General features: G+C 42.0%; 1 protein-coding gene across 2 annotated transcripts; it reads right to left on the reverse strand.

Annotated features, from left to right (window-relative positions):
• Nucleotides 1-1796: 1796 nt before the first annotated feature.
• LOC134416073 (U2 small nuclear ribonucleoprotein B'') lies at nt 1797-18210 on the reverse strand. 2 transcript variants are annotated; one of them, XM_063152268.1, is made up of 7 exons: nt 18104-18210; nt 17773-17859; nt 15869-16041; nt 14033-14173; nt 4331-4381; nt 2711-2799; nt 1797-2194 (listed from the first exon to the last, which is right to left on the reverse strand). In XM_063152268.1, the coding sequence occupies exons 2-7, from the start codon at nt 17834-17836 to the stop codon at nt 2035-2037; spliced, it is 678 nt and encodes a 225-aa protein (XP_063008338.1). In that variant the 5' UTR covers nt 17837-17859; nt 18104-18210; the 3' UTR covers nt 1797-2034. The 2 variants fall into 2 exon arrangements, with proteins under 2 accessions (XP_063008338.1, XP_063008339.1); XM_063152269.1 differs by having other exon boundaries at nt 18146-18202.
• Between the last annotated feature and the right edge of the window lie 7787 nt (nt 18211-25997).

A 25997-nucleotide genomic window follows, 5' to 3' on the forward strand; every position in this document is an offset into this window, starting at 1 on the left:
ACACAGGTTCTTGTTGGTAAGCTTCTCCATAAAAATTCCAGTTGTGAGAGGACACATTAATCTGAGACATAAAAGTAAAATCATCAAATAAACACTTTGTGTCACTTTTCTTTGCTGCAGCACTTGCTGAGTATATGCCAGGTCCAGCAATCCCCACCTTTTATGGAAGAGGCAGACACCTGGACAAACACACCAGGCTAATAGAAAGGGCCTATGGCAACAATCCATCCCACCAGAGGAGCTGTAGGCAGGGGGAAAACCTCAGGACCGACTCATAAAGCTGAATCTCCTCCCAAAACCACCCTGTATTAATATTTTAATCAGCAACTGTATTATTTAAACATTCTAAGCCCTCCTAGAGCTGTCCATAGCCTTAATCATACTTCAAGCAAAGTCTGAGAATGAAAATTAAGTCAGACCCTGGTAAGAAGCAAATGAAATTACATCCTTCTTAATACTCCCGTCCTTAATTTTCACAAATGCTCCCTGACGAGCGCAGTCTTCTGTCAACCAAAAATCCTCAGTTGCAGAGATTCCCCTGTTCCTGCCTACAGAAAGGACCTACTGGGATGATAGCAGATGGATGCAATGTAACAACTGATTAGGGAGCTGTGCAAGGCAGTAAAAAGACTTTTCAAGTCATTAATTAAAATTTAAAATCTAAGAACTCAAGCACTGCATACTTGTACAGGCAAGACCCCTTCCACAGGGAGATGCAGTCAGAGCAAAACACAGAGGTCATTCCAGGACAGCAACCTAGCTGAACTCTGTTGAGGGTTTGAAGGTCCCAGACCTTCAAACAGGGCCACAGGCTGACTTAAAAGGTCCCCTTTACAACAGCACAGCAGTCAGGCTCCAAACCCTTAAAGTGAATAAAGGTGAAAAACAATGGTAGTCATGTGCACACAAACTAGTGGGAGGACATGACAGCATAATTATTATCTATAAATTTATGACTGCAGCAGGAAAAATCCAAGGTTATGATGGAATAACTGCTCTTACAGACACATTGGAATGATTTTCATTTGCAAGTATTAGAATACTTGTGAAAACACACATACACAAAATCACCAAAAAGAATGAAAAAGTACATAAAAGGAGATAGGATGGTAATTGAAATGACTGTGAAAGAGACATAATTTTGCAATGTAATCTGGGAGCAGATGAAACTTCAATTTTCTAAGTCTTGTGCAAATAAAGGTGGCTTATATTGCAGACACAAAACCCTACAACTTTCTAAAGTGATTTTTTTTTTCTGAAATATTTAGAACAGTTACAACTCACAATACTATATCTGATTACTTCACTGCATCCAATGCACTTCATGTCACACAAAACCTATAAAGTTTTTTAGCAAATGAGAAAAAATAAAGTAAATCAAACCTTGAGAAACCCAGAAGCATTAGGTCATGTATTTCAGAAAAGCTTGGCTAAAAATCTGAAACTTTTATGTTTCCTCTCAGGACTTGTTTCTACTGCCAGTCACCAAGACAAAACCAAGTTGAATCGCATTACTGCCAAACTATAATCAATTTCTAACTGTACCTGGGGAGAAAAACCACTAATGATAAGCTGTATTTCCTAAGTGAAAAACAGTTGTCTCCTTGATAATGAGGTTGAATGTTGTATTTATTCTGTATTTATGCTGGCATTCAGCATCCCTGATCATACTTTTGCTCTGGAAAGAAAGCTATTTTTAGCACTCACTTCTGAGAAATAAGGCTCACCTTAAAAGCTCCTAAACTGAATAAAGCCCTGCAAGGCTAATCAATAATGAGACAGACTTGAGGAAAAAATATGGCTCGAAAACAGCATATTTATATTTTATTTTATAAAAATTAGTATTTCAACAGAAAAAGTTACTATCCGGGTGATCTGTGAAAATTTTACATGTGCCCTGGTCATTGTGGCAATTCTATTTGAGTCTTATGTTTTCTGCAGAGAACAGCAAACATCAAACATGGTAGCTGACATGAGTATCAGTGTTTTTAAAAAAAACACCTGTCCACAGAAGTCCTTTATAGGATCATATAGCTATTTCTTTGCATAAGTGATTTTCATGGCATGAGATGGAGTGATCTTGAATCCTTGGAGAGCGTCTCGAGCAGCCCCTGCTTGGTTCTCATTTTCAAACTCCACAAATGCGATGTCATGGCGCCCTGGCACTAAGCGTACTTCTTTGAATCCGGGAAACCTTTAAAATAAAGTGAGAGTCAAAAAATACTCCTTACCTCAATAATACAGCTCTCTTCAGTAGCTTCTTATCAGAAGCATCTACTAGTGCAATAGTTATTGCTAATGGAAGATTTAAATTGAAGGGTTTTACATGTTCGATCCTTAGAACTATGTCTCAATTAAGAAATATTATGTGGAAGCAGTTTAATTAGAGCTGCACACATACAGAAGCAATCTAACTAGCTTTAAAACGGCTCCTGCTGTCCTACAGACTTTAGTATTACAGTCACCAGCTTGAATCCAATGCAAATTGATAGCAGATAAACCACACAATCAAAACCAGCTACGAAAAAGATCAGATTTGCTTTCTGAACCAAGTCATCAGAACCAACATCTGTAACCTTGGCAGTAAGGCTAACAGATAAAATACCTTCAGAAGAAACCCTCATTGCTAAGAAGTGAGCTTGTTAACTGAGAAAAATCACGCAGGTTACAGAAGAATTCAAAGGAGAAATAATTTCTATTCAAAACTTACTGATTAAATAACATGGACAGCATCATCTCATTTGTTTCCTCAGGCAAATTATTCAGGAAAAGGATATAGTTTGGTGGGTTATCAGGCACCTGCAACAACAGAAGATCAAAGCTCAGAAGACTATACATAGTTGCATACAGTTCCTTTGCATCTGTCTGCATGATTATTTGAACTAAGACTCACATTCCTTTAGTTCTGCTCATAACATTCTATCTGGGCTTCACCACACCTTTATCAATATGCAGACAGAGCCCCTTCATTCTTTTACACACATATATTAATTTGGAGAGGTTCTTACTTCCACGAAAATCACAATACCATACTGTCTTAGATGTCACATTTAAACTCAACTAGTCAAGAGCTGACACTGCAGTACTCTCTGCACCCAGGTGCCACAGCAGTGGTTGCAGTGCTATTCAAGACACCTGTAAGGCAGTGGTAGAATGTATGAAGGACTCACATCCTTCCAGAAAGCAGAGGGTAGCCAAGCCCTGTTTACCTGCAGTACAAACAAAATACTGAGTATCTCTGGGCAATCAAAACTCACAAAATTCACATGGTTTTATTACAGAGCTCAATTAAAATGTAATTAGAAACCCCTTTAGATTTAGAGCTTTAGTCTTGTAACAGATTAGCCTGCTAATATGAATTTGTAGCCACTCACCACAGACAAGGCTGAGTAGTCATCTGCTGATACTGAAATCTTCAAGTCATCAAGTAAACTATAAATAAACTGGACACCCCAACTTCAAACATCTTCAAAGCAGTGACAAATAAAAAGCCTCAGCAGAACAATCTCCTTCTACTGATGGAAATATTCTAGGTAGTGCCATTAGGAAATAAACTTCTGATGTTCAAAAAAATACCCAAACACTCAGTGCTGTGCTTTGAGGCAAACTGACATGCACATATTGTGCCTGAAAATCCAGGGAGCAGGACCTTTTCCCCTGTTGATTATGTATGCAGTGGCAGTACTCAAGAAAGATGCAGGGCAGGGCAGACCAAGATATTCTTCTATGGTACTTGCTCTCCTGTAAATCCTGGCTCTTTACCACTTTCACTTCTAACATGAATCATTTAGAAGGTCACTGAGCAGACAAGATGAATGAAGTGTAGGGAGCTGTTCCTACATCTCCACACAATCCTTTGGAAAGTAAGACACTTGTGAGAAAAAGGAAGAAGTGAGCAGAGAACCCTCAAACTCCTGAAATAAGGCTTCTAGGCAGATATTTTGGCATCCCATGTTGTCCTCCTTTTCTTTATCTGCTGCCAGAAAAAAGTAAGCTAAAGGGAACCTATGAGCAATGGAAAAAAAAAAATTAAGAATCCTTCAACTGATACTAAGCACAGTCCAAATTTAAGAATCCAGTATGATTTTGTAATAGTGCTGTTTTCTGTATAGTAATAAGAAACTGCAGATTTTCATTTCCTGTCAACCAGATATAGTAAAAAGGGATTTGTTTTGTTTGTTTACTGTCATGTAGCTGTTAGACAAATATCTCATAGGACAAAAATAAAGCTGTAAAATAAATCCTCACATTTCCATGTGTAACAAACTATTATTCATAGAGAATAATTATAAACATTAGTGCTTTTAGTGATAAAAATAAAAAGCATTACCTGATTCTGTGGTGTAGTCCCTGAGGCACTGGCTGAATTCTGTGTTGCTCCCTAGCAAGTAAGTACAAAATAGTTTTACAAAGGTGTTCCATTAGAAATAACCAAGCACATATCACCATGTTTCTCTACAATTCAAGACATATGTTAAAGGTTTTTTTGAGCTGCAATCCAAGAACATTTGGGTGCCTATGAGACACTTCTCAAAGGGAACAAATCCCGTGAATTTTGCTTGGCTCCAAAACCAGGCAAGCAAAAGAAATAACATCAGTACTACCTGATCAATCTAATGGCTGAGTCAAGTATTTCTCCACATTACAGAATTTTACTTAGTAGACAGGAGAAAGTAGTTTTGAAAATGAAGGCCTAGACAAGTATCCTGGTTTCACCTGGGATAGAATTAATTTTCTTCTTAGTACAGTGTAGTTTGAATTTATTATGAGAGTAACACTGATAACGAACTGATGTTTTGGTTGTTGATAACGAGTGATTGTTTGTATCAAGGACTTTCCAGTTTCACATGCTCTGCTAGTGAGTAGGCGCACAAGAAGCCAGGAGGGAGCCAGGAAAGCTGACCAAAACTGTCCAAAGGCACATTCCATAGTACAGAATATCATGTCCAATATATAAACTCGGGGGATCCGGTCAGGTGTTTTGATGTTTTCTGCTATACTCCAGCACAAAAGCTTCTAAGTGTTGTTACTTTAGACAAACCAACCCTTAGTGGAGATAAATTCCAACCTAATTCCTGTTAATCTAACATGGAACATGTAATATCTAACATAAATGAATTCTCTTGTTCTCATTTACTATTCTTCTGTCCTTATTAGGCAACATGGAATTAAACCACTAAAGAGAAGAGCTGGTTGAGCACTTGAAGCTGTTGGAAAAGAAATGAAATTTAGCAAAATATTTAATTATAGTGAGTTGTGTGTGAACTGGTTTGTTAAAAAAGCAGTTTTGTAGCCGTTGAAAAGTGTGTTGAGTTTTGTGTGTAACCTAGCAGGTAGTCTTAGGGATTTAATAAATAATTAAACTAGTGCAAGAAAGTAAGAATGCTAACCTGTCTAGAGGCAGCATACAATGCTCTTAGAATAAGATAAGCAGAGGATTAATGATCTTGTTTGTGAACCAACGAATGTATCACAAGGGGTCTGTGACCAGGCAAGGGGAACGGGGAACTGTTTCTTGGAGGCTAGGCAAGGGGAACGGGGAAACTGTTCCTTGGAGACTTTGTTGTGAATCGCATGTATAAGAGGGAAGCACCCATACGTGAATTTGGGGGCTCGGACTTTAGGGACGTGAGTCCCCCAGTTCCCCGGGCCCTTAATAAAGCACCCACAAAACTTATCCGAGTTTTGTGTCATTTATCAATCAGGCAACAGTTTTCTGGCGACCGCGGCAGGACTCCAAGGGCTGCTGGGGCGGTTCGCGTCCCGATCCACTCCAAGCCGGCACCGAGCACTTCTCGGGGAGTAATCGGTCGTACCCGACCCCCCGCGCCTGTTGGAAAACTGCCAAGGTAAGCCCAAAGGTGCTTTATATTGGAAAAAGGTGATAATTGGATTTGGATTTGGTGGTTGGTAAAAAAGCCTAGGCTCCGGCCATAAGACGTCTAAGGACGCAGGACCGGAACTCGCCTCCTGTTTGTTTTAGGGAAGGACGGCGAGAAGGTATATTGGTTTAAGGTATATTGGTTTATTGGGATTAATAGTGGAATTAAAGGTTGTAATATGATGTCTTTTAAAACTTTTAAAACCTTAGTGCAAGCCAATGGTAAAATACCTGGAAATACACCATTAGGTTGTATATTGAAACGGTGGAAAACTGAGGAGTATTATCAAGAATTGGATAAAAGCAAAATGATAGATTATTGTAATCATTGGTGGCCTGAATATGAGATTGGGGAAGCGGGATGGCCGGTGAATGGTACACTGGAATTGGGGATAATGGAATCTTTGATGCAATTTTTAAGGAGGAATGAGAAATGGGATGAAATACCATATTTGGATTTGTTTTTCGTTTTATATCGGAAAGAGGAATGGCAAAAGGAATGTGGTATCTTGGTTTTAGAAGTGAATGATGAAAGGGAGTGTGTGGGATGTAAAGAAAGAAAGGAGCGTAATTTGTATCCTTCAGTCGAGGAAGATTTGTCTTATTGTATAGCACCTCCGAGGGTTCCGGTTGCTCCTAATGTGCCCCCTGCTCCCCCTGCGGATATAGCTATAAAAACAGGATCTAGTGAGAGTGATAGTGATGGTGGTGATGGTGAAAAGAATGAGAGTGTTAAAAGAACTCCGTTAGCAGGGCGGACTCGCAAGGGAAGGAAGGGGCAGAAGGGGCCACAGTTAATTGCGCTGTTGAGGGAAGCTGTGGGACCACAGGGAGAAAGGATACATATAAAGGTGCCTTTCTCCCCCGGGATTTGGTAATATGGAAGCAATCAGCGGGGAGTTATCGGGAGGTTCCTGAAAGGGTGGCAAGGGTGGTTAAAATGATAATAAAGACTCAGGATCCGGACTGGAATGATTTACAGATATTATTAGATACTATAACGGATTCCACAAAAAAGGAAATGGTTATTAGAGCCACTAGAGAAAAGGCTGGAGGTAGCGTGGAAGGTATACAACAACAGGGAGAAAGAAACTGCAAAAAGACAACAAGCTAGTATTCTGGCTGTAATGCAACAGACAGGGGCAGGAGGAAGACCCATTAGGGGTCGAGGTCGGGGAGGAGCTAATCGCGGACAAAGGGGGTTGGCAAGAGGTCGGGGAGGATTTGGGTTTGCACCTAACATGGGGAGGTTGGATCCAAACCAGTGTGCGTTTTGCCGACAATTGGGACACTGGAAAAATGAATGCCCGGTTAGAGGAGGTATGGGCATGGGAAACATGGGATTAAGGACAGCCCCAATGGGGAATGCCCCTGTGGGAGGACTCACGGGAGGACCAGCAGAAGTCGCTCAAGCACTAGTTTTGGGAAACTATCAGAATCAAAGCTGACTAGAAAAGGATTTAAGGGTAGTTTTAGAAATAGATGGAAAGGATCAAGAATTTATGGTAGACACTGGAGCTACTTATTCTGTACTCAACAGACGATTGGGACCTTTGAGTGACACAACGGTACAGGTGGTGGGGGCAACAGGGAAGCTAGAGGAACAACCATTTTTACAACCTTTAAATCTTAGGTTTGCGGGAAGGAATTAGATCACCAATTTTTGTATATGCCAAACTGCCCCACACCCCTTCTTGGCAGAGATCTGTTGTCCCGACTTAATGTGAAAATAATATTTGAAGGGGGAAGGGTGAAATTGGAAATACCTGAGGAACAAATAGCAGGCATTTTTGTGATCAAGGAAGTGGATGCCTCTCCTATTCCAGAAGAAATTGAGCAGGCTGTAGTACCCTGGGTATGGGACTCAGGGGTCCCCGGAAAATCTAAAGCTGCGCAGCCAGTAAAGGTGGAACTAAAGGAAGGGGCCCGACCAGTGAGGATAAAGCAATACCCCTTGAAGCTTGAGGCAAGGAGGGGAGTAGCCCCGTTAATTAAACAATTTTTGGCTCAAGGAATATTACAGGAATGTGAATCAGAGTATAATACTCCAATTTTTCCAGTAAAGAAACCTAATGGTAAGTACCGTTTGGTACAGGACTTAAGGGCTATTAATGAAATAGTGAAAGACATACATCCAGTTGTTGCTAATCCTTATACCTTGTTAACATCTGTATCGGAGGAGTTTAAATGGTTCTCAGTGATTGACCTTAAAGATGCCTTCTTCTGCATCCCACTGGCAGTAGAGAGTAGGAAATATTTTGCCTTCGAGTGGGAGAGTCCTGATTTTGGGAGAAAGAAGCAGCTTATGTGGACGAGACTCCCACAGGGATTTAAATGCTCCCCTACTATTTTTGGAAACCAACCGGCCAAGGAGCTGGAGGAATGGAAGATAACCCAGGTAACAATATCCCCACCCTTGTATGTAGTCCTGCAGTACGTGGATGACATTTTTCTGGCTACTAAGGAAAGGGAAATGTGCGTGGAATTAACAATTAAATTACTCAACATGCTTGGCCAAGCAGGGTATCGGGTTTCTAAGGAAAAAGCTCAATTGGTCAAAAATAGCGTTATTTACCTCGGTTGTGAGATCACACAAGGGCAGAGACGTTTGGGAGTAAACCGAATAGAGGCAATATGTGCTATTCCTTTGCCTCGTAACCATCAGGAATTGAGATCTTTTCTAGGAATGGTGGGATGGTGTCGACTGTGGATCATGAATTTCGGTCTCCTAGCCAAGCCACTATATGAGGCCTTGAAGCAGCATCGGTTGGAGTGGACGACACAGCAAAAGAAGGCCTTCCAGGAATTGAAGCAGGCACTAAAGGAGGCCCCAGCCCTAGGACTCCCTGACGTGACCAAGGAATTCCAGTTGTACGTGAATGAGAGGCAAAAACTGGCATTGGGGGTCCTCACCCAGAAGGTGAGATCCTGGAAGAGGCCAGTGGGATACTTCTCTAAACAACTGGATTCGGTAAGTTCCGGGTGGCCCTCGTGTTTACGAGCCGTGGCGGCAACAATAATTCTTATTCAAGAGGCCCGGAAATTGACTTTGGGGGCAAAAATGAAAGTGTTTGTTCCCCATATGGTCATGGCCATTTTGGAGCAAAAGGGGGGTGACTGGCTATCATCCAGTCGAATGTTGCAATACCAGGCCATCCTGAGAGAAGAGGATGATATTGAAATAAGGCCTACTAATCATGTTAATCCAGCAGAGTTTTTACGCAGTGACCAGGAAGCTGGGGGACTGGTGCATGATTGCGTAGAGGTAATTGAACAAGTATATGCCAGCAGACCCGACCTAAAGGATGAACCATTGGAAGAACCTGAATGGGAACTATACACTGATGGATCCAGTTTTGTCGAGAATGGGACTTGCTATGCCGGGTATGCAGTGGTAACATTGGATCAGGTAATAGAGGCAAAGGCTGTGTTACCTGGAACTTCGGCCCAGAAGGCAGAGGTGATTGGACTCACCAGAGCCCTGTATTTGAGCAAGGACAAAAGAGTTAATATCTGGACAGATTCTAAATATGCCTTTGGTGTGGTTCATGCACATGGGGCATTATGGAAGGAAAGGGGGCTTTTGAATTCACAGGGAACCAACATCAAGCACCGGGAAGAAGTGCTACAGCTACTGGATGCGGTACACAGTCCCAAAGCATTTGCAGTAATGCATGTTAGAGGACATCAGACTGCGGAAGGAGACGTTTACAGAGGAAATCGATTTGCTGATGTTACAGCTCGGCAAGTGGCACGGGAAGTATGGACTCAAATGGCATTGGTACCGGTAAGAACAAATCCGGCTACCCCATACCTGAATCAGGAGCCCAAATATTCAATAGAAGATGGAAAACTAATAAACTTGCTAGGGGCACAGAAGAATCAACTTGGATGGTACGTTACACCAATGGGACAAATAGTGGTACCTACCCGCATAATGAAATTTACTTTGGAATCAGAACATAATAAATGTCATTGGGGGGCAGAAGTATTGGTAAAATTTTTGAAGAATGAGATAATCTCTAATCAGATGTTAACAATGGCAAAAAGAGTTAATGCAATGTGCCCAGTATGTTTGAAAAATAATCCAGTAGTTAGGAGACAAATACAAATGGGAAAGTTGCAAGTCGGGCCACAACCAGGAGATTACTGGCAAGTTGATTCTTCTGAATTGCCTAGGGCACAGGGATACAGATACTTGTTAGTGTACGTATGTATGTTCTCAGGGTGGCCGGAAGCTTTTCCATGTAGAACTAATCAGGCTAAGGAGGTGGTAAAAACCTTGTTAAAAAAAATAATACCAAGATTTGGAGTACCTTTAGGATTGTCATCAGATAGGGGTCCGCATTTTATAGCCGGGGTAGTGCAGGAATTAGCACGAATGTTAGATATAACCTGGAATTTGCATACCCCCTGGAGACCTCAGTCTAGTGGGCAGGTGGAAAGCATGAATCAAACCCTGAAAGGACAAATCAAAAAGATTTGCCAGGAAGCTAAACTGCACTGGCCTCAAGCTTTGCCTTTGGCCCTACTGAGGATTCAAATTAAACCAAGGGAAAAGGTAGGCGTAAGTCCATATGAGATATTATATGGCAAACCATATAATGCAACTGTATTAAAAGGGGAGGTACATGTGAGTGGGGACCAGGCGATTGCAGAGTATGTTATGTCACTTAATAAGATCTTGAATTCTTTAAGAAATACGAAACAGTGGAATAGACCGCTCACGCTAGAGAATTCTGTCCACGACATCCAGCCTGGGGACCAGGTGTACGTCAAGAAGTGGATCACGGATCCGCTACGGGAATCATGGAGCGGGCCCCACCAGGTGATGATGACGACCTATATGGCGGTGAAGGTCCAGGGGATGGATGCTTGGATCCATTACACCAGGGTAAAGAAGGCACCGTTCCAATGGGAAACCCAGATAGTGTCTCCAACCCGGATGATCTTCCGCGCAAAGCCGCCTTCTTAATTATATTACTGCTAGTGATCATGAGACTATTACCCGTTCAAGGATCTACTCTAGTACAGGTTGAAGAAACAAAGGTTACAGTCATGGAAGGGATGGATGTTCAATTAACTTGTGTTATCTTTGACAGCCAGAGAGTTGAGGCCAGTGAAGTTATTGCAATATGGCAACAGGGGGCTGAAAGAAGCCGAGGCAAGATAGGAGTCGGTTGGGATCAGGATAAACAACAAGGAAACACGGTACTGAATCTTACCAAGGTAACCACAAACGATACGGGAGAATATACATGTTTGGTCAAAATACGGGATAGTTTTGATTACAAAAGAGTGAGTATGAGGGTTTTGCCATGGACAGGGGATCGTGCTGAAAACATAAAGGTTAATCCAGTATCAATGGCAGTGGACATGTGGGATGGGCCACCTCTCAGAATAAATTGTTCCTTCCTAGTAAGATCAAGATATCAAAGGAACCTTTGGGTCAAATGGTGGAAGCAAAATAGGGAACTGACCTGGGACAGAATAGAGGACGGGACCAATTGGTGGGGAAAGGAAGGCAAAGGTTGTGGGTGGTCGAGTGTCACTAATCCGAGAATAGGAAATGCATGGTGGAGGCATGACAGAATGATGTTATCCTTACAGAGACACGGTAGGAGTAGACGGGAGGTTAATGATACAATAGAACGAAATACTGAGCAGGAAAATTTAGTGGTAGGATTAATCAGAGATTTTGGGATCATGCAGAATGTGACTAAAATAACAGCTTGCCTGCCATTGCCACAGGCTGCAGGTGAACCAATTCCCTGGGGAATAATACCAGTAACCAAAATGCTTGAAACATTCAAGAATGTTTCATGGTCCTGCCAGTCAGTTCCCAAACCAGTAGATGTATGGAGGGATTTGTGTATGACCACTCGGGCTATGACTAGAGAGGAATGTGAAAAGAAATCCAATCATTATGGTTGGATTCAAAATACCAGGAGGTGTTTAATTGCAACCCCAATAGATGAGCCATGCAATACAGTACGAATACGAACGAAATCCCAACAAAACGAGATGAGTTGTCAGAATTTCACACAGAATTTTGACACCTGGAATAGTTGGAAGACATTATGGGGACCTAGTGTTTTGGAACACTATAATTACCTTGGGGAAGTACAATGGTGCATCCAATGGTCAGGAGTAAAGAATCAGTCACATTATAGGGCCCTTATCACGTCTACATCTTCCTGAGAGTTCAGACCGCAGAAAGAGGATTGGAATTGTACTGAGGTTTTTACATGTGATACACCGGAAGACCGAATCGGATTGGTACCGGTGAAAATGGCATTAAAGTGGGGATGCGAGTGTAGGGGGTATGATCACACGGTTAGCAGAGAGTCCAGGGATGGACCTATAGATTGCAGATATACTACTGTGCATAGCCCTGGAAATCTAGTCTGGGTGTTGGGACACGGACAGTGGACCACACATTTACCTCTAGATGGATCAGTAACACAAATCACCCTAGGGGTTCCCACATTGTGTCCATACTGGAAACAGAATAGATTGATCCAAAGGAAAGGACTCAGAAAGAGGGAAGAATCCCTAGAGGAGCAGTGGCATGAACCTGGCTCAGGAGTGCAATTTGGATGGATATTAGAGTCATTATTCCCTCCGGTAGCGACATATCGAAACAGGGAAATGCTCAACAATTTGTTAGGACAGACAGAAAGGTTGGCAGCAGCTACTAAGAAGGGATTTAAGGATCTAAATTTGCAATTGCAAGCTACATCAAGAATGACCCTACAAAACAGAATGGCATTGGATTTGCTACTGTTAAAGGAACATGGAGTTTGTGGTTACCTGAGTAGGAGAATAGATCATTGCTGTGTACACATTCCAAATGTTACACTTGAAGTTGAGAAAGATATTTCTCAACTGGCAGAAGTGGAAACAAAAACCAAGGAAATTGAAAGGGAAGCACAGCATAATTGGATAGGAGCAGTATTTGATTCTTTGGGGCTTCACCTGTCTGGCTGGATTACGTCTGCTATACAATATGTACTAATGTTTTTAGTATTTTTAGTGACTATATGGATTGTATATAGATGCCTCTTAGGTGTGATCGAAAAGGAAAAGAGGCGATCTCTCCGGTTGCTGAAGGCGATGACCCGTGGGCGGCAGAATGAAGAACATTCCCCACCTCGTTATGAAGATGTTACTGTCAATACTGTTGATTGAGCATCCTTGCAGCAGGACTGAAGGATGCTCAAAAGGGGGGAAATGTTGGAAAAGAAATGAAATTTAGCAAAATATTTAATTATAGTGAGTTGTGTGTGAACTGGTTTGTTAAAAAGCAGTTTTGTAGCCGTTGAAAAGTGTGTTGAGTTTTGTGTGTAACCTAGCAGGTAGTCTTAGGGATTTAATAAATAATTAAACTAGTGCAAGAAAGTAAGAATGCTAACCTGTCTAGAGGCAGCATACAATGCTCTTAGAATAAGATAAGCAGAGGATTAATGATCTTGTTTGTGAACCAAGGAATGTATCACAAGGGGTCTGTGACCAGGCAAGGGGAACGGGGAACTGTTTCTTGGAGGCTAGGCAAGGGGAACGGGGAAACTGTTCCTTGGAGACTTTGTTGTGAATCGCATGTATAAGAGGGAAGCACCCATACGTGAATTTGGGGGCTCGGACTTTAGGGACGTGAGTCCCCCAGTTCCCCGGGCCCTTAATAAAGCACCCACAAAACTTATCCAAGTTTTGTGTCATTTATCAATCGGGCAACTAAGCCAGTACTAAAGATAAGCCCATTCTCCTTTTTTTTCCTTTTCTTAAGAGGCTAGTTTCTATTTTGGTTTGTTGTACATTTGCCCTCCATCTTTATTTTCATCTGATAATAACCAAGGAGGATAAAAAAAGGAACAGCAAGGCTACATAACCAGCTCCCTCTCCTTCAACTTCTAGTAAATGCTCAAGAGCTCTAGATAACCCACAGACCCCAATTTAGGGAGTTGAAAAGCAACAAAAGACAATATCAAGTCTTAAAAGAATTATTTAGAATAGCTTTTGTGTGTTTTTTTTTTTTTTTTTTTTTTTTTATGGAGGTGTTTTTTTTTTTTTTGTTTGCTTGGTTTGTTTGTTTGTCTGTTTGGGGTTTTGTGGTTTTTTGGGTTTTTTCTTCTGAACAGAGAAGCAGCTTACCTGGATAACCTTTTTATTTGGTGCATTTGCTGACTGTTCCAGAGTTTTAGCTTTTTTCTTTTCCTTTCTTTTTTCCTTATCAGCAAAAGTCCCACGCATTTTAGAGATGATATCGGAGTCTGTTTTTGCATACTGAATACGCTTTTTAAAAGAAAAAAGAAAAACAGAGTATATTCTACAGGTAATAATGCAGAACATTTTGCACCACTTACATTAACTGTGTGTTTACACTTTTTTTTTGCAGAACCTTTTTATACTAGTAACATTGTTAAAAAGTGTAGGTACACTTAGAAAGTAACTAATTCTCATAGTTTTTTCTGAACACAATTACAGAAGTCTAAGAAAAAACCCTAATATGCAAATTACTAATTTTAGTTCATTGAAATCAGAACTCTATTTTATCTAACAACAACTTTTTAACATCTGTCAAGGCAGCACCTACAGAGAGATACAGTTGAGCTACACAGAGAACAACTGAGAAAATCGGCACTAGCTTCTATTAAAACTGTGAGTTTTCAGTCCCATTTTAAAGGAAGTTAAATTTTAAAGTGATTTCTCAGATTTCTGCAGAAACGTAAATTCAGCAAAACCCAAACTTCCTAAACAGAAAAGGCAAGTATTCACCTCAATCCCAACAGGACTGCATAAATGCTGCTGTTCTTTTGACAAAGGCCTCCTACAGCTGAAGGTTAAGCAAATGCAGGTATAACTATACCAGTGTGCAACATTATTATTTATGCATACAATCTTATTGTTTTTCCTATCAGAGACTACCTCAATACAAAACTACACAACAGCTTAAGATTATCTTAATGCTTTTGTTTAGCGCTTAGAGTATACGTGCTGCAGGCAATGTTCAAAGATGGAAGTACATTTGAAAGCTTATGAAGCCTCAATCCTTTTACTTCTTATTGAGTTCTACTGAGCACAAAACTCCTTAAGGATAAATGGCGGACTGAGTTTGCAAAATTCTGTGTTAAGGATTTAATTAGAGAATCTGAAGGTGTTAAGGCAAATAAATAGCTTGCGGCTCAGCAGCACAACTGTCACTGCTCAAAGCCATAAGCTGAGAGCCAGTAGAATTGTACCCATCTATTGCTGAAGTCATGGTCCATTTGCGTGTATTGTTACACCTTACCAACAGCCGCAGAATTAAGAGGTGCTTAACTGTCCAAGCAGACAAGAACAAAGCAGGTCAACTGTGCTGCTCTGCATACCATGAAGCACATTACTAAATCATGTTCTATCAACCAGCACTGTATTTACTGAAGTACTGAACTTTACTAAAGTTATTCTGAAGTACAGCTACTTGGTTTGGTGATCTACTGTCAAGCAGAACTAGCCATCAATTTAAAAAAGAAAAAATCAATGGTCACATCTGGAAAGCAAACGGGAGATCTTCACCCTTCTCACTGTTACCTCAAAAAGGAAGCATCACATTCTAGCTATACATTACCAATCTAAGAGTAGTTAATGTTACTCTACATAAAGTAATTGAAAACTAATCTAATTGCAATAATATTTCAGAATTCATTTAATTGGTTCAATGGAAGACATGATGAGTAAAATGAAAGTATTTAAGATCTTAAAAACTTTAATCCAGCATAGAAAAACAAAAAGTCCCCCATGTTAAGTTCAAAGTGTGTGCGTTGTAACTGCAGTCTCTTCAGCATCCCTCCAGCTTGCACAAATGTAGATACTCATCAGGATGTGACCGGAGCAATCCTTTGGTAACAACTACATAGGAGAGGTCATTCCCAAGGTGCAAGTACCAAAAACACTGTATCACACCATCAGGGTATTTTTCTTCTGTACAAAGGTAACAAAATAGCTTACCATTGGTTTCCCATAAAACGGAAAGCCTTGTAGCTGTCTCAAAGCATTGGTAGATGATCCAAGTTCTTTAAATATAACAAATGCCTGTCCTCTCATCTTCATAGTTTTTAAAGCCACAATGTCGACCACATGACCAAACTGTGAGAACAACGCATACAGGGACCTCTTCAGCTCTGGGGACCAAGGGAGAAAACAGATTATAACAGGTTATGTGCAAACTTCCACTTCTACCGAGTCTGCTGTCCTATGGGAACAATGTTTTTTAGAAGCTTTAGCTCACACAGCGAGTACATGAGTTTGTCAAAACTGTTACATCATTACAAGTTTATTTGTCCAGGTTTTGTAAACTAGTGTGCAACATTCCGTTTCATACCTCAAGGATTCAGGTAGTGAAGAAGTTGTAATGCCATCCATTCTACCATTCCAAGGGAATCACAATTACATAAAGGTATGCAAAAACGTATTTTCATACAGGTATATGCACACACAAGTATGATGCGTAACAGCCATCTCGGACTGATCAGAAAATCAAAACTGAAACAAGTAGCAGTAAAGAGATATGATGCAAAACAAGAATGCAGAAAAATAGGCTAAAAGGCTAAAAAAAGTTGGAAATTTTGGTTGTAACCATTTAATCAATTTTCTCACCCATATTCTGGATCCAAATTATTTTTGTATGAGACTACTGCAGCTTATGGATTTATTTTAATTATCTACCATTACCTGAATACATGCCAAATTAAACCTTAGTACTATCCAAATCAAGCTAAATAAATAATAGGTACTGTGTAATCATTCTAACACAAAACCCTTACATTTTAACTATTTTAGCAATATAAGAATGCTGTCTCTTCTTTATTGATATGGAGACTAGGTAATATCAGTCCACTGTCATTTTCTCCACCTGCTCCTGACTAACTATATTAACTACACTTTTTTTTATTAAAAAAAGGTGTTCTATCAAAACACTTTCCCTAAAAATTACTTTAAGACCTGTATTAAAACAGAAAGTAATTTGTAATCTTAACAGGTAGTCTAAGACCCTACGAGATTTAACAAGACCAAGTGCAAGGTGCTAAACCTGGGTCAGGGCAACCCCCAGTATCAACCCAGGCTGAGGGATGGACAGATGGAGAGCAGCACTGAGAAAGACTTGGGGTGATGGTGGAGAAGGGGCTGGACGTGCGTACTCACAGCCCAGAAACCAACCATGTCCTGGGCTGCATCCAAAGCAGAGTGGGCAGCACCCTATGAGGGAAGGGATTCTGCCCCGTTCGGGTGAGACCCCACCTGCAGAGCTGCATCCAGATCTGGGGTGCGCAGCACAGGAAGGACATGGAGCTGTGGGTGCAAGGCCAGGAGACCACCAAGTTGATTAGAGGGATGGAGCACCTCTCCTATGAGGAAAGGCTGAGAGATCTGGGGCTGTTCAGCCTGGAAAAGAGAAGACTTAGGAGTGATCTTTGGCCTTCCAGTACCTGAAGGGAGCCTACAAGATGGAGAAGGACTATATACAAGGGCTTGGAGCGACAGGACAAGGGGTAATGACTTCAAACTGAGAGGAGGCTTAGATGTAATACTGGGAAAATATCCTTTACTGTCAGGGTGGTGAGGCACTGGAACAGGCTTCCCAGAGAGGCTGTGGACTCCCCATCGCTAAAAGCGTTCAAGACTGGGCTGTAGGGAGATCTCAGCAACCTGATCTAGTGGGAGGTGAATTTGTTTGCTTTAGCTACTGTTTCATTACAAGAAAGCGTTTGCCCAGAGCTTGGATAATGATCTCCTGCTCAGCACTTCAGAGACCTCCGGGAGCTCCTAAAAGCCCCTTTGTAACACAAGTGCCGTGTGCAAGTGAATGACCAGGCTTCACTGGACAACCAGAAGCGATCGGCAGCCATTTGTACCTTCCTTCTTGATCTTGTCATTGATATTGTTGATGTAGATGGTGTGGTTCGGCCTGATGTCCATTCTCGGCGGCACCCGCGAAATGCCTGCGGGCAGAGCACACAGGAGAAGCGTTAGCGAACCCCCGGCCGCGACAGCTGCCAACGCCGGCGACACCTCACAACCCCGAGCAGCGGCACCGCGAGTGGGGGGCGGCTTGTCTGTCTATGTCTGCCCGCCCGCAGGCCACACACCCGCCCCGCTCCGGCCCTTTCCGGGCGGAAGAGGGCTGCGACGGCAGGACAGGAACTCCAGAGAAGAAGCCCCGAGCCAGCCCCTTCTTGCTCTCACCTGGATCTCAGATCCTGGACCCCGGGTCCCAGAGCCCCTCACCTCCCTTCCCCTGTCCGGCCTCCGCTCTCGATGGCGGCCTACGCTTCCCGCCCTGCCGGGACGCAGCGCAGGCGGCAGAGCCACTCCCAGAGCAGTCGATGCGCCGAATGCCGATAGCGCCGATGGGGAGCGGCGGGTTGCGCGCGGCCCGAGAGCGGCGGGATGAAAGTGTTGTACGGGAAAAACGCCAATCGCTTGTTTTTAAAATTTTAAAAGTTTAGTAGTAATAAAATGGTTATAAAAATAGTAATACAATTAGAGTAATAATAATTTGGACAATTTGAATTGGGACAATATGAGACAATAGAGACAAAGAGTTACGGACGTCCGGGTACGTTTTTCTGGGCAGCACAAGCCCGAAAAAGGACGCACGTTAACAGAGGATTAACCTTTAAAAACAATAGCTTGTTGCATATTCATACACCTCATACATGATGCATAAATTCCACTCAAATACAGGATTCTCTCTGGTCATCGTCAACTTCTTCCTCATAAGCCAAACGGCGTCATCCTCTGCTGCGAGGCGGGAAGAAGTTAGTTTCTTTTGATAGTGGAGCAATAAATTCCCTTTCTCTGAAAGATTTAAGTGTGCTGTGACTGCTATCTCAGTGCGAGTCCTTTCTTCAGAAAAAAAAGTATCCTACATAGAATAGTTTCTATTTTAACATTTTGTTATAACCTAAAACTATGTTTATCACACTACTTCAAAGAATTAATACAGCATTCCTTTCTAACACAACACATATAATATTCATTTTATATGTGAAAAACGCCAATCACTTGGTTTTAAAATTTTTAAAAGTTTAATAGTAATAAAATAGTTATAAAAATAGTAACACAATTAGAGTAATAAGAATTTGGACAAATTGAATTAAGACAATATGAAACAATAAAAACAAAGAGTTACGGACGTCCGGGTACCTTTTTCTGGGCATCAGGAGCCCGGAAAAAGGACACCCGTTAACAAAGGATTAACCCTTAAGAACAATAGCCTGTTGCATATTCATACACTTCATACATGATGCATAAATTCCATTCAAACACAGGATTCTGTCTGGTCAGTGTCAACTTCTTCCTTCTAATCCGAACAGCGCCTCCAAGCCGGGAAGAAGTTTGTTTCTTCTGATAAGAAGGCAATAAATTCCCTTTCTCTGAAAGATCTAGGTGTCCTGTGGCTGCTATCTCGCTGCAAGCCCTTTCTGTTAAACAAAGCATCCTACATAGCATCATTTCTATTTTAACAATTTTTAGAACCTAAAACTATATTTAACACAGTACTTAGGAAAATTAATACAGCATTATTTTCTAACACAACACATATAATATTCATTTTAATATTTGCGAAAAGCCAATCATAAAATACATGCATTTTTCACAATCCCCACTCTTATTCTTTGTAAATCATTTGGCTTGAGCAATATTTTTTTATCTACTTGCATCTTCTGGACTATGCTGGCAAAATAAAACAGGGGATTACACAAGTAAGTAATATAAAAACAGTTGTAACACAAAATGAAAATATCTTAATTTCTTCTAATACATCACCCCACCAGCTAGATTTTAACATTGCTCTCTAATTTTTGGACTGGTACCTGGGTTATTATATGCATATATATTTTTTTCTTTGATTTCTTTTGCTTTTGCTAAAATGACTTTTCTGTGGTCATCAATTTTCAACAATCTGATATATTGAACTTTCTACAAACACCCCCTTCTTTGGCCAATAAATAGTCTAAAGCCAACCTATTCTGATACCCTACAGTTTTTGTTTGGCTTAGCTGACTTAATATTAACTCTAATGCCTGGGCAGCCTTATTTGCTACCATTTCTGTGACTGCTTGTGTTGGAAAAGAAATGAAATTTAGCAAAATATTTAATTATAGTGAGTTGTGTGTGAACTGGTTTGTTAAAAAGCAGTTTTGTAGCCGTTGAAAAGTGTGTTGAGTTTTGTGTGTAACCTAGCAGGTAGTCTTAGGGATTTAATAAATAATTAAACTAGTGCAAGAAAGTAAGAATGCTAACCTGTCTAGAGGCAGCATACAATGCTCTTAGAATAAGATAAGCAGAGGATTAATGATCTTGTTTGTGAACCAAGGAATGTATCACAAGGGGTCTGTGACCAGGCAAGGGGAACGGGGAAACTGTTCCTTGGAGACTTTGTTGTGAATCGCATGTATAAGAGGGAAGCACCCATACGTGAATTTGGGGGCTGGGATTTTGGGTCGTGAGTCCCCCAGTTCCCCGGGCCCTTAATAAAGCACCCACAAAACTTATCCGAGTTTTGTGTCATTTATCAATCGGGCAACAGTTTTCTGGCGACCGCGGCAGGACTCCAAGGGCTGCTGGGGCGGTTCGCGTCCCGATCCACTCCAAGCCGGCACCGAGCACTTCTCAGGGAGTAATCGGTCGTGCCCGACCCCCCGCACCTGTTGGAAAACTGCCAAGGTAAGCCCAAAGGTGCTTTATATTGGAAAAAGGTGATAATTGGATTTGGATTTGGTGGTTGGTAAAAAAGCCTAGGCTCCGGCCATAAGACGTCTAAGGACGCAGGACCGGAACTCGCCTCCTGTTTGTTTTAGGGAAGGACAGCGAGAAGGTATATTGGTTTAAGGTATATTGGTTTATTGGGATTAATAGTGGAATTAAAGGTTGTAATATGATGTCTTTTAAAACTTTTAAAACCTTAGTGCAAGCCAATGGTAAAATACCTGGAAATACACCATTAGGTTGTATATTGAAATGGTGGAAAAGTGAAGGGTATTATCAAGAATTGGATAAAAGTAAAATGATAGATTATTGTAATCATTGGTGGCCTGAATATGAGATTGGGGAAGCGGGATGGCCGGTGAACAGTACACTGGAATTGGGGATAATGGAATCTTTGATGCAATTTTTAAGGAGGAATGAGAAATGGGATGAAATACCATATTTGGATTTGTTTTTCGTTTTATATCGGAAAGAGGAATGGCAAAAGGAATGTGGTATTTTGGTTTTAAAAGTGAATGATGAAAGGGAGTGTGTGGGATGTAAAGAAAGAAAGGAGCGTAATTTGTATCCTTCAGTCGAGGAAGATTTGTCTTATTGTATAGCACCTCCGAGGGTTCCGGTTGCTCCTAATGTGCCCCCTGCTCCCCCTGCGGATATTGCTATAAAAACGGGATCTAGTGAGAATGATAGTGATGGTGGTGATGGTGAAAAGAATGAGAGTGTTAAAAGAACTCCGTTAGCAGGGCGGACTCGCAAGGGAAGGAAGGGGCAGAAGGGGCCACAGTTAATTGCGCCGTTAAGGGAAGCAGTGGGACCACAGGGAGAAAGGATTCTTATAAAGGTGCCTTTCTCCCCCGGGGATTTGGTAATATGGAAGCAATCAGCGGGGAGTTATCGGGAGGATCCTGAAAGGGTGGCAAGGGTGGTTAAAATGGTAATAAAGACTCAGGATCCGGACTGGAATGATTTACAGATATTATTAGATACTATAACATGGGGAGGTTGGATCCAAACCAGTGTGCGTTTTGCTGACAGTTGGGACACTGGAAAAATGAATGCCTGGTTAGAGGAGGTATGGGCATGGGAAACATGGGATTAAGGACAGGTCCAATGGGGAATGCTCCTGTGGGAGGATTCACGGGAGGACCAGCAGAAGTTGCTCAAGCACTAGTTTTGGGAAACTATCAGAATCAAAGCTGACTAGAAAAGGATTTAAGGGTAGTTTTAGAAATAGATGGAAAGGATCAAGAATTTATGGTAGACACTGGAGCTACTTATTCTGTACTCAATAGACGATTGGGACCTTTGAGTGACACAACGGTACAGGTGGTGGGGGCAACAGGGAAGCTAGAGGAACAACCATTTTTACAACCTTTAAATCTTAGGTTTGGGTGGAAGGAATTAGATCACCAATTTTTGTATATGCCAAACTGCCCCACACCCCTTCTTCAGAGATCTGTTGTCCCGACTTAATGTGGAAATAATATTTGAAGGGGGAAGGGTGAAATTGGAAATACCTGAGGAACAAATAGCAGGCATTTTTGTGATCAAGGAAGTGGATGCCTCTCCTATTCCAGAAGAAATTGAGCAGGCTGTAGTACCCTGGGTATGGGACTCAGGGGTCCCCGGAAAATCTAAAGCTGCGCAGCCAGTAAAAGTAGAACTAAAGGAAGGGGCCCGACCAGTGAGGATAAAGCAATACCCCTTGAAGCTTGAGGCAAGGAGGGGAGTAGCCCCGTTAATTAAACAATTTTTGGCTCAAGGGATATTACAGGAATGTGAATCGGAGTATAATACTCCAATTTTTCCAGTAAAGAAACCTAATGGTAAGTACCGTTTGGTACAGGACTTAAGGGCTATTAATGAAATAGTGAAAGACATACATCCAGTTGTTGCTAATCCTTATACTTTGTTAACATCTGTATCAGAGGAGTTTAAATGGTTCTCAGTGATTGACCTTAAAGATGCCTTCTTCTGCATCCCACTGGCAGTAGAGAGTAGGAAATATTTTGCCTTCGAGTGGGAGAGTCCTGATTTTGGGAGAAAGAAGCAGCTTATGTGGACGAGACTCCCACAGGGATTTAAATGCTCCCCTACTATTTTTGGAAACCAACTGGCCAAGGAGCTGGAGGAATGGAAGATAACCCAGGTAACAATATCCCCACCCTTGTATGTAGTCCTGCAGTACGTGGATGACATTTTTCTGGCTACTAAGGAAAGGGAAATGTGCGTGGAATTAACAATTAAATTACTCAACATGCTTGGCCAAGCAGGGTATCGGGTTTCTAAGGAAAAAGCTCAATTGGTCAAAAATAGCGTTATTTACCTCGGTTGTGAGATCACACAAGGGCAGAGACGTTTGGGAGTAAACCGAATAGAGGCAATATGTGCTATTCCTTTGCCTCGTAACCATCAGGAATTGAGATCTTTTCTAGGAATGGTGGGATGGTGTCGACTGTGGATCATGAATTTCGGTCTCCTAGCCAAGCCACTGTATGAGGCCTTGAAGCAGCATCGGTTGGAGTGGACGACACAGCAAAAGAAGGCCTTCCAGGAATTGAAGCAGGCACTAAAGGAGGCCCCAGCCCTAGGACTCCCTGACGTGACCAAGGAATTCCAGTTGTACGTGAATGAGAGGCAAAAACTGGCATTGGGGGTCCTCACCCAGAAGGTGGGATCCTGGAAGAGGCCAGTGGGATACTTTTCTAAACAACTGGATTCGGTAAGTTCCGGGTGGCCCTCGTGTTTACGAGCCGTGGCGGCAACAATAATTCTTATTCAAGAGGCCCGGAAATTGAATTTGGGGGCAAAAATGAAAGTGTTTGTTCCCCATATGGTCATGGCCGTTTTGGAGCAAAAGGGGGGTGACTGGCTATCATCCAGTCGAATGTTGCAATACCAGGCCATCCTGAGGGAACAGGATGATATTGAAATAAGGACTACTAATCATGTTAATCCAGCAGAGTTTTTACGCAGTGACCAGGAAGCTGGGGGACTGGTGCATGATTGCGTAGAGGTAATTGAACAAGTATATGCCAGCAGACCCGACCTAAAGGATGAATGATTGCGTAGAGGTAATTGAACAAGTATATGCCAGCAGACCCGACCTAAAGGATGAACCATTGGAAGAACCTGAATGGGAACTATACACTGATGGATCCAGTTTTGTCGAGAATGGGACTCGCTATGCCGGGTATGCAGTGGTAACATTGGATCAGGTAATAGAGGCAAAGGCTTTGTTACCTGGAACTTCGGCCCAGAAGGCAGAGGTGATTGGACTCACCAGAGCCCTGTATTTGAGCAAGGACAAAAGAGTTAATATCTGGACAGATTCTAAATATGCCTTTGGTGTGGTTCATGCACATGGGGCATTATGGAAGGAAAGGGGGCTTTTGAATTCACAGGGAACCAACATCAAGCACCGGGAAGAAGTGCTACAGCTACTGGATGCGGTACACAGTCCCAAAGCATTTGCAGTAATGCATGGGACATCAGACTGCGGAAGGAGACGTTTACAGAGGAAATCGATTTGCTGATGTTACAGCTCGGCAAGTGGCACGGGAAGTATGGACTCAAATGGCATTGGTACCGGTAAGAACAAATCCGGCTACCCCATACCTGAATCAGGAGCCCAAATATTCAATAGAAGATGGAAAACTAATAAACTTGCTAGGGGCACAGAAGAATCAACTTGGGTGGTACGTTACACCAATGGGACAAATAGTGGTACCTACCCTCATAATGAAATTTACTTTGGAATCAGAACATAATAAATGTCATTGGGGGGCAGAAGTATTGGTAAAATTTTTGAAGAATGAGATAATCTCTAATCAGATGTTAACAATGGCAAAAAGAGTTAATGCAATGTGCCCAGTATGTTTGAAAAATAATCCAGTAGTTAGGAGACAAATACAAATGGGAAAGTTGCAAGTCGGGCCACAACCAGGAGATTACTGGCAAGTTGATTTTTCTGAATTGCCTAGGGCACAGGGATACAGATACTTGTTAGTGTACGTATGTACGTTCTCAGGGTGGCCGGAAGCTTTTCCATGTAGAACTAATCAGGCTAAGGAGGTGGTAAAAACCTTGTTAAAAGAAATAATACCAAGATTTGGAGTACCTTTAGGATTGTCATCAGATAGGGGTCCACATTTTATAGCCGGGCGTAGTGGCGCGCGCCTGTAATCCTAGCTATGGGGAGGCTGAACCCTGACGGATTGCTTGAGTCCCGGGTTCGGGGCTGACGTGTGAGCTATGTGGGGCGCTGGAGTGGGCATCCCATCCCAAAAGTCGGTATCTATGTGGTGACCCGGGCGTAGGGCACCTGACTGATGACGAGGCAGCCGGCCGAGGTGTCAGAGATGGAGCGGTGAAGCTCCCGTGGCGGTCAGCGGAAAGGACCGCATCTGTGAATAGCCACACCAGCAGGCCTTGGGCAAGATAGGAGTTGGTTGGGATCAGGATAAGCAACAAGGAAACACGGTACTGAATCTTACCAAGGTAACCACAAACGATACGGGAGAATATACATGTTTGGTCAAAATACGGGATAGTTTTGATTACAAAAGAGTGAGTATGAGGGTTTTTGCCATGGACAGGGGATCGTGCTGAAAACATAAAGGTTAATCCAGTATCAATGGCAGTGGACATGTGGGATGGGCCACCTCTCAGAATAAATTGTTCCTTCCTAGTAAGATCAAGATATCAAAGGAACCTTTGGGTCAAATGGTGGAAGCAAAATAGGGACCTGGGACAGAATAGAGGACGGGACCAGTTGGTGGGGGAAGGAAGGCAAAGGTTGTGGGTGGTCGAGTGTCACTAATCCTAGAATAGGAAATGCATGGTGGAGGCATGACAGAATGATGTTATCCTTACAGAGACACGGTAGGAGTAGACGGGAGGTTAATGATACAATAGAACGAAATACTGAGCAGGAAAATTTAGTGGTAGGATTAATCAGAGATTTTGGGATCATGCAGAATGTGACTAAAATAACAGCTTGCCTGCCATTGCCACAGGCTGCAGGTGAACCAATTCCCTGGGGAATAATACCAGTAACCAAAATGCCTGAAACATTCAAGAATGTTTCATGGTCCTGCCAGTCAGTTCCCAAACCAGTAGATGTATGGAGGGATTTGTGTATGACCACTCGGGCTATGACTAGAGAGGAATGTGAAAAGAAATCCAATCATTATGGTTGGATTCAAAATACCAGGAGGTGTTTAATTGCAACCCCAATAGATGAGCCATGCAATACAGTACAAATAAGAACGAAATCCCAACAAAACGAGATGAGTTGTCAGAATGTCACACAGAATTTTGACACCTGGAATAGTTGGAAGACATTATGGGGACCTAGTGTTTT

The sequence above is a fragment of the Melospiza melodia genome, chromosome 3, assembly GCF_035770615.1.
Source record: "Melospiza melodia melodia isolate bMelMel2 chromosome 3, bMelMel2.pri, whole genome shotgun sequence".
Taxonomy (NCBI): Eukaryota; Metazoa; Chordata; class Aves; order Passeriformes; family Passerellidae; genus Melospiza; species Melospiza melodia.